General features: G+C 42.3%; 1 protein-coding gene across 1 annotated transcript; it reads left to right on the top strand.

Annotated features, from left to right (window-relative positions):
* LOC139387233 (bestrophin 4) lies at positions 1-15,177 on the top strand. Its single transcript, XM_071133336.1, has 9 exons — positions 1-167; positions 1,749-1,843; positions 8,489-8,722; positions 8,929-9,083; positions 9,339-9,416; positions 13,677-13,829; positions 14,180-14,260; positions 14,679-14,827; positions 14,921-15,177. The coding sequence occupies exons 1-9, from the start codon at positions 16-18 to the stop codon at positions 15,120-15,122; spliced, it is 1,299 nt and encodes a 432-aa protein (XP_070989437.1). The 5' UTR covers positions 1-15; the 3' UTR covers positions 15,123-15,177.
* Positions 15,178-15,634: the final 457 nt, after the last annotated feature.

Raw genomic sequence — 15,634 nt, 5'->3', positions numbered from 1 at the left:
CACAACGACATAACGATGACGGTCTCCTACACCCTAGAAGTGGCCAACGCTAAGTTTGGAGGGTTTTCCAAGCTGCTCTTCAGGTGGAGGGGAAGCATCTACAAGCTGTTGTATAAAGAGTTCCTGGTGTTCTGTCTGCTGTACAGCTTCTTCAGTGTGTTCTACAGGTACGATGAGCAGCTGCCTGTCTTTTATTGAGGGTAAATATAAAGAATGGAATGTAATAGAATCCCTTTACATTTTCCCAGAGGGAGCTACAGTTCGGCAAGTCAGATTGACTTGAGCAGCACTGTATTAAAGGTCCTAAACAGTCGTTCTGATTCCTGTGTATAAACTTTTGAGCGACTAAAACCATCACCCACACTATTTTTTCCCGATAAAAATGTAAAACAATTGAGAAAAATTACTTAATTAATACATTTTTCTCTCATGTCAAACTACCAGGAAGTCTGACAAGACAGACTGAGTGGGCAGGGAGCTAGTAGACTGAGTGGGCAGGGAGCTAGTAGACTGAGTGGACGGGGAGCTAGTAGACTGAGTGGACAGGGAGCTAGTAGACTGAGTGGACAGGGAGCTAGTAGACTGAGTGGACAGGGAGCTAGTAGACTGAGTGGACAGGGAGCTAGTAGACTGAGTGGACAGGGAGCTAGTAGACTGAGTGGACAGGGAGCTAGTAGACTGAGTGGACAGGGAGCTAGTAGACTGAGTGGACAGGGAGCTAGTAGACTGAGTGGACAGGGAGCTAGTAGACTGAGTGGACAGGGAGCTAGTAGACTAAGTGGACAGGGAGCTAGTAGACTGAGTGGACAGGGAGCTAGTAGACTGAGTGGACGGGGAGCTAGTAGACTGAGTGGACAGGGAGCTAGTAGACTGAGTGGGTGGGGAGTTAGTAGACTGAGTGGGCGGGGAGCTAGTAGACTGAGTGGACGGGGATAGTATTAGCACACACCCAGCTAACTAGCTAGCTATTTCACATTGGTTACACCAGCCATTAGGCTGATAGGCTTGAAGTCATAAACAGCACTGTGCTTGCGAAGAGCTGCTGGCAAAACACACGAAAGTGCTGTTTGAATGAATGATTACGGGCCTGCTGCTACTCAGTCAGACTGCTCTATCAAATCAGACTAAATCATAACATAATAACACACAGAAATACGAGCCTTTGGTCATTAATATGATCGAATCCGGAAACTATCATTTCGAAAAAACAAAACTTTTATTATTTCAGTGAAATACGGAACCGTTCGGTATTTTATCTAACGGGTGGCATCCCTAAGTCTAAACATTCTTGTTACATTGCACAACCTGTTTGACATGAGGAAGTGTTTGACATGAGAAAGTGTTTGACATGAGGAAGTGTTTGACATGAGAAAGTGTTTGACATGAGGAAGTGTTTGACATGAGGAAGTGTTTGACATGAGGAAGTGTTTGACACGAGGAAGTGTTTGACACGAGGAAGTGTTTGACACGAGGAAGTGTTTGACACGAGGAAGTGTTTAACACGAGGAAGTGTTTGACACGAGGAAGTGTTTGACACGAGGAAGGGGACAACCAACTTTATGATGAAATGTGATCAACAGTCATGTTTCTTCTTTGATCTGGTTTCATCCAAATATCATCACATTTCATGAAAAACTGTTCAGGACCATTAAGGGTGGGAGTTACTAGCAGAAAAAGGAATGTTTGGTATCAATAATCAGGTGTCTTGGATTGGATATAATTATGTTTTAAATATGATTCCTTTGCAGGTTCTTCCTCACTGAGAAACAACAGTTGTTGTTTGAAAATGTAGCCCTTTACTGTGACCAGTTTACCAACTTTATACCAATGTCCTTTGTGCTGGGTAAGTCAACTTTATACCAATGTCCTTTGTGCTGGGTAAGTCAACTTTATACCAACTTCCTTTGTGCTGGGTAAGTCAACTTTATACCAATGTCCTTTGTGCTGGGTAAGTCAACTTTATACCAATGTCCTTTGTGCTGGGTAAGTCAACTTTATACCAATGTCCTTTGTGCTGGGTAAGTCAACTTTATACCAATGTCATTTGTGCTGGGTAAGTCAACTTTATACCAATGTCCTTTGTGCTGGGTAAGTCAACTTTATACCAATGTCATTTGTGCTGGGTAAGTCAACTTTATACCAATGTCATTTGTGCTGGGTAAGTCAAAACCTATGAGGTGGGATTTGTAATGCTTTATTGTACAGATGTAGGATCTTAATTTGATCACCCGGTTGCAGGAGAACTTTCCGGCAATGCAGGACATTTCAAATGTGTACTGTATTTGAGGTTTAAAAAAGCTTCTGAAGTTTGTAATTTCCACTTTGAAATTTCAGACTTGATTTTTCCTTAAGAAAAATGTCCAGTAATTATAATCCACATAATAATTCACATTTCCTGTTGCTGCAGGTTTATTTTCCTGCTCACCTGCTGTAGCAAACTGGCTCAAATTAAGATCCTACATTTGTACTTATCTGGGCCAAATGATCTCAAGGGAGAATACTATGAGAATGCTACATTACTGGTTGTCATAGCTACTGATGAGCACCTGATCAGTCATACAGCCCTTTCTGCCCCACATGAAGGCACGCACATTTACAAATAAAAAAATCCTAAACATCCCTTGTCTGTCACGAGTGTTAAATGAAATGATATTTGAATTTACTCTGCCGATTGTCCGTGGTGTTGGTCCTTTGGTGGGTTGAAATACGAGACAAAATATCCACAGACAAGTATTATTAAACCGATTCATCAGCCCTCATGATGCTGGGTATCACAGCACCCTCTGATTCATCCGTCCTCATGATGCTGGGTATCATAGTACCCTCTGATTCATCAGCCCTCGTGATGCTGGGTATCACAGTACCCTCTGATTCATCAGCCCTCGTGATGCTGGGTATCACAGTACCCTCTGATTCATCCGTCCTCATGATGCTGGGTATCACAGCACCCTCTGATTCATCAGCCCTCGTGATGCTGGGTATCACAGTACCCTCTGATTCATCCGTCCTCGAACTTTGCGACCTTTTGCCACATTTCAGGCTTCAAACATAAAGATATAAAACTGTATTTTTTTGTGAAGAATCAACAACAAGTGGGACACAATCATGAAGTGGAACGACATTTATTGGATATTTCAAACTTTTTTAACAAATCAAAAACTGAAAAATTGGGCGTGCAAAATTATTCAGCCCCCTTACGTTAATATTTTGTAGCGCCACCTTTTGCTGCGATTACAGCTGTAAGTCGCTTGGGGTATGTCTCTATCAGTTTTGCACATCGAGAGACTGACATTTTTTCCCATTCCTCCTTGCAAAACAGCTCGAGCTCAGTGAGGTTGGATGGAGAGCATTTGTGAACAGCAGTTTTCAGTTCTTTCCACAGATTCTCAATTGGATTCAGGTCTGGACTTTGACTTGGCCATTCTATCACCTGGATATGTTTATTTTTGAACCATTCCATTGTAGATTTTGCTTTATGTTTTGGATCATTGTCTTGTTGGAAGACAAATCTCCGTCCCAGTCTCAGGTCTTTTGCAGACTCCATCAGGTTTTCTTCCAGAATGGTCCTGTATTTGGCTCCATCCATCTTCCCATCAATTTTAACCATCTTCCCTGTCCCTGCTGAAGAAAAGCAGGCCCAAACCATGATGTTGCCACCACCATGTTTGACAGTGGGGATGGTGTGTTGCTTTTACGCCAAACATAACGTTTTGCATTGTTGCCAAAAAGTTCCATTTTGGTTTCATCTGACCAGAGCACCTTCTTCCACATGTTTGGTGTGTCTCCCAGGTGGCTTGTGGCAAACTTTAAACAACACTTTTTATGGATATCTTTAAGAAATGGCTTTCTTCTTGCCACTCTTCCATAAAGGCCAGATTTGTGCAATATACGACTGATTGTTGTCCTATGAACAGAGTCTCCCACCTCAGCTGTAGATCTCTGCAGTTCATCCAGAGTGATCATCGGCCTCTTGGCTGCATCTCTGATCAGTCTTCTCCTTGTATGAGCTGAAAGTTTAGAGGGACGGCCAGGTCTTGGTAGATTTGCAGTGGTCTGATACTCCTTCCATTTCAATATTATCGCTTGCACAGTGCTCCTTGGGATGTTTAAAGCTTGGGAAATCTTTTTGTATCCAAATCCGGCTTTAAACTTCTTCACAACAGTATCTCGGACCTGCCTGGTGTGTTCCTTGTTCTTCATGATGCTCTCTGCGCTTTTAACGGACCTCTGAGACTATCACAGTGCAGGTGCATTTATACGGAGACTTGATTACACACAGGTGGATTGTATTTATCATCATTAGTCATTTAGGTCAACATTGGATCATTCAGAGATCCTCACTGAACTTCTGGAGAGAGTTTGCTGCACTAAAAGTAAAGGGGCTGAATAATTTTGCACGCCCAATTTTTCAGTTTTTGATTTGTTAAAAAAGTTTGAAATATCCAATAAATGTCGTTCCACTTCATGATTGTGTCCCACTTGTTGTTGATTCTTCACAAAAAAAATACAGTTTTATATCTTTATGTTTGAAGCCTGAAATGTGGCAAAAGGTCGCAAAGTTCAAAGGGGCCGAAAACTTTCGCAAGGCACTGTACATAAACACAGAATGCAAATGATGTCATACAGAAAACGTCCCTGGTGGACGGAGCCGACATGACGGCTGGCTACACAAAGGGAAGGGGGTTTGGTTTGAGGGAAAGAGCGGGAAGACTGAGGAACAAAGGGAGAAGCCATGCTATTGTAATTACAGTATCTTATGCATTCTAAATTACCGCCCATTTGGAAAAGGAAAATGCAATAAATATTTACTCTGAGCTGCGCTTCGGTAGGTTGGTCGTAGATGCTGGCCGTGTTGGCCAACAGAGATCTTCCTGTCCTTGGAAGAATGTCTCTGGTGGTAAATTGGATACGTCGTCCGTCCTTTCCTAGCCCACGTTTACAGCGGCCGCTGCTAACTCAACAGCTAGGAGGTATCACTTCTGCACTGAATAAGAGTTCAAAGTTCATACCTCACGCTGAGGTTGGCTTCGTTCTGTAGTTGACATGTTAGTCCTTTTAACGTGGGACCGTCGTCCTCACGTCCTTGGAACCGGAGGTTACATTTTCGTCAAGGGCTTTATATAGTGGAGGGAGAGAAGGGTGTGTTTCATAGTTTATAACCCATGTCTCTTCACAGGGGCAGGCCACTGATTTAGCAGAGCCCTAACCTTATGAAAACCCAAATCTCTCATTTGGAAGCTAAAATTACATTTACATACATAAACCTTACCCACAGGCCAACGTCATGACAGTACCCTCTGATTCATCAGCCCTCTGGATGCTGAGTGCCACATGATAAATGATAAACATCACTAATAAACAACCAGAACTTCTATTTGGACCAGACACTCCACGACCCAGACTGTTTTACCTACTTTTTAAAATTCATAAAGAACCAGATACCTGGACTATTCCCCATGAAGTTCCTCCTGGCAGGCCAATCGTATCAGACTGTAATAGCGAATCATACAACATAGCCCAATATATTGATCATCATATCAACCTTCTCCACTAGACACCCCAGCTACCTCAGACACACAGATCAAACCCATAGTTGTTCCCTCCCAAACATGTACACTGCTCAAAAAAATAAAGGGAACACTAAAATAACACATCCTAGATCTGAATGAATTAAATATTCTTATTAAATACTTTTTTCTTTACATAGTTGAATGTGCTGACAACAAAATCACACAAAAATTATCAATGGAAATCTAGTTTATCAACCCATGGAGGTCTGGATTTGGAGTCACACTCAAAATTAAAGTGGAAAACCACACTACAGGCTGATCCAACTTTGATGTAATGTCCTTAAAACAAGTCAAAATGAGGCTCAGTAGTGTGTGTGGCCTCCACGTGCCTGTATGACTTCCCTACAACGCCTGGGCATGCTCCTGATGAGGTGGCGGATGGTCTCCTGAGGGATCTCCTCCCAGACCTGGACTAAAGCATCCGCCAACTCCTGGACAGTCTGTGGTGCAACGTGGCGTTGGTGGATGGAGCGAGACATGATGTCCCAGATGTGCTCAATTGGATTCAGGTCTGGGGAACGGGCGGGCCAGTCCATAGCATCAATGCCTTCCTCTTGTAGGAACTGCTGACACACTCCAGCCACATGAGGTCTAGCATTGTCTTGCATTAGGAGGAACCCAGGGCCAACCGCACCAGCATATGGTCTCATAGGGGGTCTGAGGATCTCATCTCGGTACCTAATGGCAGTCAGGCTACCTCTGGCGAGCACATGGAGGGCTGTGCGGCCCCCCAAAGAAATGCCACCCCACACCATGACTGACCCACCGCCAAACCGGTCATGCTGGAGGATGTTGCAGGCAGCATAACGTTCTCAACGGCGTCTCCAGACTCTGTCACGTCTGTCACATGTGCTCAGTGTGAACCTGCTTTCATCTGTGAAGAGCACAGGGCGCCAGTGGCGAATTTTCTGGCAAATGCCAAACGTCCTACACGGTATTGGGAACTGAGAAGTGGTCTGTGGTCACCACCTGCAGAACCACTGCTTTATTGGGGGTGTCTTGCTAATTGCCTACAATTTCCACCTGTTGTCTATTCCATTTGCACAACAGCATGTGAAATGTATTGACAATCAGTGTTGCTACCTAAGTGGACAGTTTGATTTCACAGAAGTGTGATTGACTCGGAGTTACATTGTGTTGTTTAAGTGTTCCCTTTCTTTTTTTGAGCAGTGTACTACTAGTTATATACTACTAGACTACTATACAGTGTATATTCACTATAGACATTGATAGCTTACATAAATACAGCAACAGGAGTACAGACGGTGAGAAATATTTTCCACCCAGATAGCAATAGACCAGACAATGAAATACTACAATTATTAGAAATCAGCCTCACACACAATGACTTTATATTCAATGACAGGCACTACTTACAGGTGGAGGGAACAGCTATGGGCAAGAAATTTTCCCCGTCATATGCAAACATTTACATGGCTGAATGGGAGAGAGAGGCATTGGCCAAGTGCCCACATCAACCTACATTCTACTACAGATTTATAGACGACATTATAGGAGCCTGGCATCATGATATCCAACTATTCACTGAATTCATTATCATTCTCAACAGTCACCACCCATCCATTAAGGTTAAATACATAATAGATCCATGTGAAGTACACTACTTGGATACTACAGTTTCCTTTAATCACATAAATCAGTCTCAAAAAAACAATATTCACTAAAGTTTATTTCAAACCAACAGATACACATGCTTTACTCCACAAACACAGTTATCACCCCAAACATACATTTAGAGGCATCGTTAAATCACAAATTATACAGTTTCATAGGATTTCCTCCTGCAAACAGGACCTGGGAAAATCAATTCAAACATTATTTCATGCACTCAGACAGAGAGGTTACTCCAAACAATCAGAACCATAAAAAACAGCACCTTGGGGGCCCTCTCTCCCATTCAACCTACACACTCACATAACACAAGTCTGTCCATCACTCTTTCTGACCCAACCTCCATTATAGAGGTTCTGGAGGCACTGCCAAATCCCCCTCTGACCCTAACCCTGACCCTAACCTTAACCCCTACCTTGACCCTAACCTTAACCCTGACCCTAACCTTAACCCTGACCCTAACCTTAACCCTAACCTTAACCCTGACCCTAACCTTAACCCTGACCCTAACCTTAACCCTTACTGGGTTTGTACCCTGCTCCTGACCCTTAACCCTAACCCGGGTTCGTATCCTGTCCCACCCCCATCCCCATGTCCACTCCTAACCCTAACCTCACATATTTTTTCAAACACCATTTTTTTCAAAAGTTCGCTAAGCACTTTGTAACAGTCTGATTGGTCGGCTGTTTGAACCATTAGAGGGTGCTCTGATTGGTCGGCTGTTTGAACCATTAGAGGGTGCTCTGCTATTCTTGGGCAGCTGAATGACCTTTGACTCCCTCCATGTCTGAGGGAACACCGTCTTCTAGGCTTAAATTGAAGATGTGGCAAACAGGAGTCACAATGTATTCCTCTACCGACCTCAGTAATGTACCGTCCAGGTTGTCGGGAACCAGGTGGTTTGTCCTTATTTATAGATATCAACAAATGTTTTCACCTCTTCCACACTCACTTTGCGGAACTCAGAACTACACTCTGCTTGTCTTTCATTATTTGATCCATAATGCATGAATTTTGAAAGCTCAGTATTTGTTGTTTGCATTGTCATGTCTAAGTTTGCTAATCTTGCCAACAAAAAAATAAGTTATGAAAGTGGTTGTTAATATCACAGGATTTTGTTATGAACAAGTCATTTGCTGCAATGAAGGATGTTATGAGGACATGTTTTTGCCTGTTGAGGGAGCTGGCAATACAAGCATTTCCCTGCACCTGTAGTAAGACCTGCTAAACTATGCAGGTGACCAATAATCTTTGATTTGATGTGCATGTGCATATTTTCCTGTAAGGTTTCTATGTAACCCTGGCGTTCAACCGTTGGTGGGGTCAGTACACCAGCTTCCCCCTGCCTGATAACCTGATGATGGTGGTGTCAGGGAACGTCCACGGGCTCGACGAGAGGGGCCGGCTGCTCCGACGCACCCTCATGAGATATGCTAACCTCTCCTCTGTCCTCATCCTGCGATCCATCAGCACTAGAGTACGCAGGAGGTTCCCAACCCTGGAGCAGGTGGTGGATGCAGGTGAGGAGGTGTGTGTGTGTATGTGTGTGTGTGTGTGTGTGTGTGCGTGCGTGCGTGCCCTTTCACGTCCCATGGATAATGCATAGGCTACACATCTCTATGACTGCGTTTACACAGGCAGCCCAATTCTCATCCTTTTACCCAAATGATTGGCCAAAAGAGATCAGATTTAGGGCTGCCTTCGTTCCTCTTATCTCCTGGTGCAGGATTTATGACACCACTGGAGCATCGCCAGCTGGATGGTCTGTACTCTGACTTCAACAAGTACTGGATGCCTCTGACGTGGTTCACTAACCTGGCATCACGGGCCAGACAGGAGGGCCGGATCAGAGACGACGTCGCTCTACGACTTCTCATGGATGTGAGTGCTTTTCTCACAATACTGAACCTGTGAATTGACCTATAAACTGTCCGAAGGAGACAAAACGTCAGAGACCCCCCTCGTTGCTGACATGGACCCGTCTCCATCCACAGGATTTCATTTGACTGACTTTGTACATCCAGACAATAGTATAAATCAGGACCTAACGGCCAGGAGTTCTTTCTGGTCAGTTCACAGGGTCAGGTGACTCTCCTGGCCCTAACTGTGAAGCCCTTTTTGTCCTCCTGTCCCTAGGAGCTGAATAACTACAGAGGAAAGTGCAGCCTGCTGTTTCACTATGACTGGATCAGTATTCCTCTGGTCTACACTCAGGTAACCCTACCCTCTGACCCCTAACCCCTAAACCTCTGGTCTACATTCAGGTAACCCTACCCTCTGACCTCTATCCCCTAAACCTCTGGTCTACACTCAGGTAACCCTACCCTCTGACCTCTATCCCCTAAACCTCTGGTCTACATTCAGGTAACCCTACCCTCTGACCCCTAACCTCTAACCCCTAAACCTCTAGTCTACACTCAGGTAATCCTACCCTCTGACCACTAACCTCTGGTCTACACTCAAGTAACCCTACCCTCTGACCCCTAACCTCTAACCCCTAAACCTCTGGTCTACACTCAGGTAACCCTACCCTCTGACCCCTATCCCCTAAACCTCTGGTCTACACTCAGGTAACCCTACCCTCTGACCCCTAACCTCTAACCCTAACCCCTAAACCTCTGGTCTACACTCAGGTAAATGTTACAGGCTGGGTTCAAACCCCAAGACTGTTAGCCCACTGAGCTAAACTTAGGTTAGCTTAGGGAGCTAACACAAGTCGTCAGGTCTCAGCCAAGGTTATTTATCAGCCAATGTTATTTATCAGTCAAGGTTATTTATCAGCCAAGGTTATTTATCAGCCAATGTTATTTATCAGCCAATGTTATTTATCAGTCAAGGTTATTTATCAGCCAAGGTTATTTATCAGTCAAGGTTATTTATCAGTCAAGGTTATTTATCAGTCAAGGTTATTTTTCAGCCAAGCTTGGTTCACTTAATCACCTTTGTTACATGTAGAGGTCAGTAATGGTGAAAGTATCTTCAGCTGTAAAAACTAAAGCTATTACTAGAAACTGCTGAGGCCTGTATATGCTGTATAACACCAAACTACTGCCTGTATAATACCAAACTACTGCCTGTATAATACCAAACTACTGCCTGTATAATACCAAACTACTGCCTGTCTAATACCAAACTACTGCCTGTATAATACCAAACTACTGCCTGTCTAATACCAAACTACTGCCTGTATAATACCAAACTACTGCCTGTATAATACCAAACTACTGCCTGTATAATACCAAACTACTGCCTGTCTAATACCAAACTACTGCCTGTATAATACCAAACTACTGCCTGCCTGTATAACACCAAACTACTGCCTGTATAATACCAAACTACTACCTGTATAATACCAAACTACTGCCTGTCTAATACCAAACTACTGCCTGTATAATACCAAACTACTGCCTGTATAATACCAAACTACTGCCTGTCTAATACCAAACTACTGCCTGTCTAATACCAAACTACTGCCTGTATAATACCAAACTACTGCCTGTATAATACCAAACTACTGCCTGTATAATACCAAACTACTGCCTGTATAATACCAAACTACTGCCTGCCTGTATAACACCAAACTACTGCCTGCCTGTATAACACCAAACTACTGCCTGCCTGTATAATACCAAACTACTGCCTGTATAATACCAAACTACTGCCTGTATAATACCAAACTACTGCCTGTATAATACCAAACTACTGCCTGTATAATACCAAACTACTGCCTGCCTGTATAATACCAAACTACTGCCTGTATAATACCAAACTACTGCCTGCCTGTATAATACCAAACTACTGCCTGCCTGTATAATACCAAACTACTGCCTGTATAATACCAAACTACTGCCTGTCTAATACCAAACTACTGCCTGTATAATACCAAACTACTGCCTGCCTGTATAACACCAAACTACTGCCTGTATAATACCAAACTACTGCCTGTATAATACCAAACTACTGCCTGTATAACACCAAACTACTGCCTGTATAATACCAAACTACTGCCTGCCTGTATAACACCAAACTACTGCCTGCCTGTATAACACCAAACTACTGCCTGTATAATACCAAACTACTGCCTGTATAATACCAAACTACTGCCTGTATAATACCAAACTACTGCCTGTCTAATACCAAACTACTGCCTGTATAATACCAAACTACTACCTGTATAACACCAAACTACTGCCTGCCTGTATAATACCAAACTACTGCCTGTATAATACCAAACTACTGCCTGCCTGTATAACACCAAACTACTGCCTGTATAATACCAAACTACTGCCTGTATAATACCAAACTACTGCCTGCCTGTATAATACCAAACTACTGCCTGTATAATACCAAACTACTGCCTGTATAATACCAAACTACTGCCTGCCTGTATAACACCAAACTACTGCCTGTATAACACCAAACTACTGCCTGCCTGTATAACACCAAACTACTGCCTGTATAACACCAAACTACTGCCTGTATAACACCAAACTACTGCCTGTATAATACCAAACTACTGCCTGCCTGTATATGCTGTATAACACCAAACTACTGCCTGTATAATACCAAACTACTGCCTGCCTGTATAACACCAAACTACTGCCTGCCTGTATAACACCAAACTACTGCCTGCCTGTATAATACCAAACTACTGCCTGTATAACACCAAACTACTGTCTGTATAATACCAAACTACTGCCTGTATAATACCAAACTACTGCCTGCCTGTATAATACCAAACTACTGCCTGTATAATACCAAACTACTGCCTGTATAACACCAAACTACTGCCTGCCTGTATAATACCAAACTACTGCCTGTATAATGCCAAACTACTGCCTGTATAATACCAAACTACTGTCTGTATAATACCAAACTACTGTCTGTATAATACCAAACTACTGCCTGCCTGTATAATACCAAACTACTACCTGTATAACACCAAACTACTGCCTGCCTGTATAATACCAAACTACTGCCTGCCTGTATAATACCAAACTACTGCCTGTATAATACCAAACTACTGCCTGTATAATACCAAACTACTGCCTGTATAATACCAAACTACTGCCTGTATAATACCAAACTACTGCCTGCCTGTATAATACCAAACTACTGCCTGCCTGTATAATGCCAAACTACTGCCTGTATAATACCAAACTACTGCCTGCCTGTATAATACCAAACTACTGCCTGTATAATACCAAACTACTGCCTGTATAATACCAAACTACTGCATGCCTGTATAATACCAAACTACTGCCTGTATAATGCCAAACTACTGCCTGTATAATACCAAACTACTGCCTGTTTAACACCAAACTACTGCATGCCTGTATAATACCAAACTACTGCCTGTATAATACCAAACTACTGCCTGTATAATACCAAACTACTGCCTGTTTAACACCAAACTACTACCTGTATAACACCAAACTACTGCCTGTATAATACCAAACTACTGCCTGTATAATACCAAACTACTACCTGTATAACACCAAACTACTACCTGTATAACACCAAACTACTGCCTGCCTGTATAATACCAAACTACTGCCTGCCTGTATAATACCAAACTACTACCTGTATAACACCAAACTACTGCCTGCCTGTATAATGCCAAACTACTACCTGTATAATACCAAACTACTGCCTGCCTGTATAATACCAAACTACTGCCTGTATAATACCAAACTACTGCCTGCCTGTATAATACCAAACTACTGCCTGTATAATACCAAACTACTGCCTGCCTGTATAATGCCAAACTACTGCCTGCCTGTATAATGCCAAACTACTGCCTGCCTGTATAATAACAAACTACTGCCTGCCTGTATAATACCAAACTACTACCTGCCTGTATAATGCCAAACTACTGCCTGCCTGTATAATACCAAACTACTTCCTGTATAATACCAAACTACTGCCTGCCTGTATAATACCAAACTACTGCCTGCCTGTATAATACCAAACTACTGCCTGCCTGTATAATGCCAAACTACTGCCTGCCTGTATAATACCAAACTACTGCCTGCCTGTATAATACCAAACTACTGTCTGTATAATACCAAACTACTGCCTGCCTGTATAATACCAAACTACTGCCTGTATAATACCAAACTACTGCCTGCCTGTATAATACCAAACTACTGCCTGTATAATACCAAACTACTGCCTGCCTGTATAATACCAAACTACTGCCTGTATAATACCAAACTACTACCTGCCTGTATAATACCAAACTACTGCCTGCCTGTATAATACCAAACTACTGCCTGTATAATACCAAACTACTGCCTGTATAATACCAAACTACTGCCTGTATAATACCAAACTACTGCCTGTATAATACCAAACTACTGCCTGTATAATACCAAACTACTGCCTGCCTGTATAATACCAAACTACTACCTGCCTGTATAATACCAAACTCCTGCCTGTATAATTCGATGTGATTACGTCCCTCAACACAAGGTAGTGACCCTGGCTGTGTACTCGTTCTTCGGCTTCTGTCTGATTAGTCGGCAGTTCCTGAACCCTGAGAAGGGGTATAAAGGTCACCAGCTGGATTTGTACGTCCCCGTCTTCACCCTGCTTCAGTTCTTCTTCTATGCAGGCTGGCTCAAGGTGAGTTCCCTATCGATTGATTTGATATTGATTAGGTGGTTAATTGATTGATTGGATATTGATTGGTTAATTAATTGATTGGATGTTGATTTGCTGGTTAATTGATTGATTGGATATTGATTGGTTGGTTAATTGGTTTATTTAATATTGATTGGGTGGTTAATTGATTGATTGGTTTTCATTGTTGCTTGCAGTCTGAATTATGCAGAATGTACAGTCAAGTACATTCTGTTTATTTTGGCTGAGTTTATTTTGGCTGAGTTTATTTTGGCTGAGACATGGTCATGAACAAATCTTGGCCCTAGTTATGCTGAAGTCCTTGACTGTCCTTCCTTCTCTCTGTTCCCTAGGTGGGGGAACTGATCATCAATCCTTTTGGAGAGGACGATGACGATTTTGAAACCAACCAACTAATTGACCGAAATATTCAGGTGTGTTCATCTCACTTCAATTGAATTTAGGCCATCAATGACCATCGACTGCTGAAGTTGATTATCTGAGCATTTGTGCCAATGCTGTATTTTCAGTTTAAAAAGAAAAATCCCAGTTCACTTTCCTGAACCAATCATTTACCATCTCCGATAAAGTATCGTCTGACCTTGTGGACTGTTGGGGTGTTATCCAGAAAGAGTGATAGATCTGCTGTCTTTCATGGGTTATTTTGCTGTCTTTCATGGGTTATGTTGCTGTCTTTCATGGGTTATGTTGCTGTCTTTCATGGGTTATGTTGCTGTCTTTCATGGGTTATGTTGCTGTCTTTCATGGGTTATGTTGCTGTCTTTCATGGGTTATGTTGCTGTCTTTCATGGGTTATTTTGCTGTCTTTCTCCCCCTCACATTTCTTCCCAGGTGTCCATGCTGGCTGTGGATGACATGCACCAGAACCTGCCCCCAACAGAGAAGGACAAGTTCTGGGTGGAGAGATACTTCTCTGTCCCCTACTCTACTGGTACTGAGACCCTCAGACCTACCTTCATGGGCTCAACATATGACATAAGGTAGCCTACAATGACTGTGATTCATTTGTTCATGCGTTTGATTGTTAATTCATTAATTTCTTTGTTTGTTAATTCATTGATTCATTTGGGCAGCTTTGAATCTGGTCAGGCCGTCTCCATGCCCTTCGTCTATAAGGATGAGTGTGGTGATGTGGACAGGAAGATGAAGGATGTGTCTTTAGTGAGAGACAGACAGCTGAAGGTGTCTCATCTTCAGACAGAACGAGGGGAGGGGCAGTTCAAGGTGGCTGTGGAACTCATCCAAGCCAATGACAATGAGCAGAGCTCTTGTTGAAAGATCTGTGCAACTCGTTTATGGGTTTTGTTTATTTTTGGGGGGATAATTCATGCATTTTCCATGCACCTGTGTGTCAATGATTGTGTGAAATGTCTTCTACAATCATGTTTAGATTGTTTGTTTGTTTGTAATCCTGGTTATTAAAAAATGATTTTGAAAAACATTAATTCTTATTTTTATAAAGAATATAAAAATCATTAAATTAAACAGCTGTGACAGTGATGCATGACTTTTAACTTTGAAGCCTGATTCCATGATATAACATTGTAGATTGATTTCAAGAACTAAATGAGTTTATCTACATAAATGAATATACTGTAAGTTGTGAACCAATCTGCCAATACTGACATACGTATGTAAGGAATAAAGGTGTGATTCTTTTTCATATTTCATTTTTTTGTATTCTCTTGTATTGTTTATTTTCTGGTGTATTTCTTACGCAATGTGTTGTGTCATTTGTAAGATGCAGGGCTTTTTTGGTCTCAATAGGACACCCTGTTAAAATAAAG

The sequence above is a fragment of the Oncorhynchus clarkii genome, chromosome 28, assembly GCF_045791955.1.
Source record: "Oncorhynchus clarkii lewisi isolate Uvic-CL-2024 chromosome 28, UVic_Ocla_1.0, whole genome shotgun sequence".
NCBI classification, from domain to species: domain Eukaryota; kingdom Metazoa; phylum Chordata; class Actinopteri; order Salmoniformes; family Salmonidae; genus Oncorhynchus; species Oncorhynchus clarkii.
Note: the sequence above shows the minus strand (reverse complement) of the source record. Positions and strands in the feature narration are given on the sequence as shown.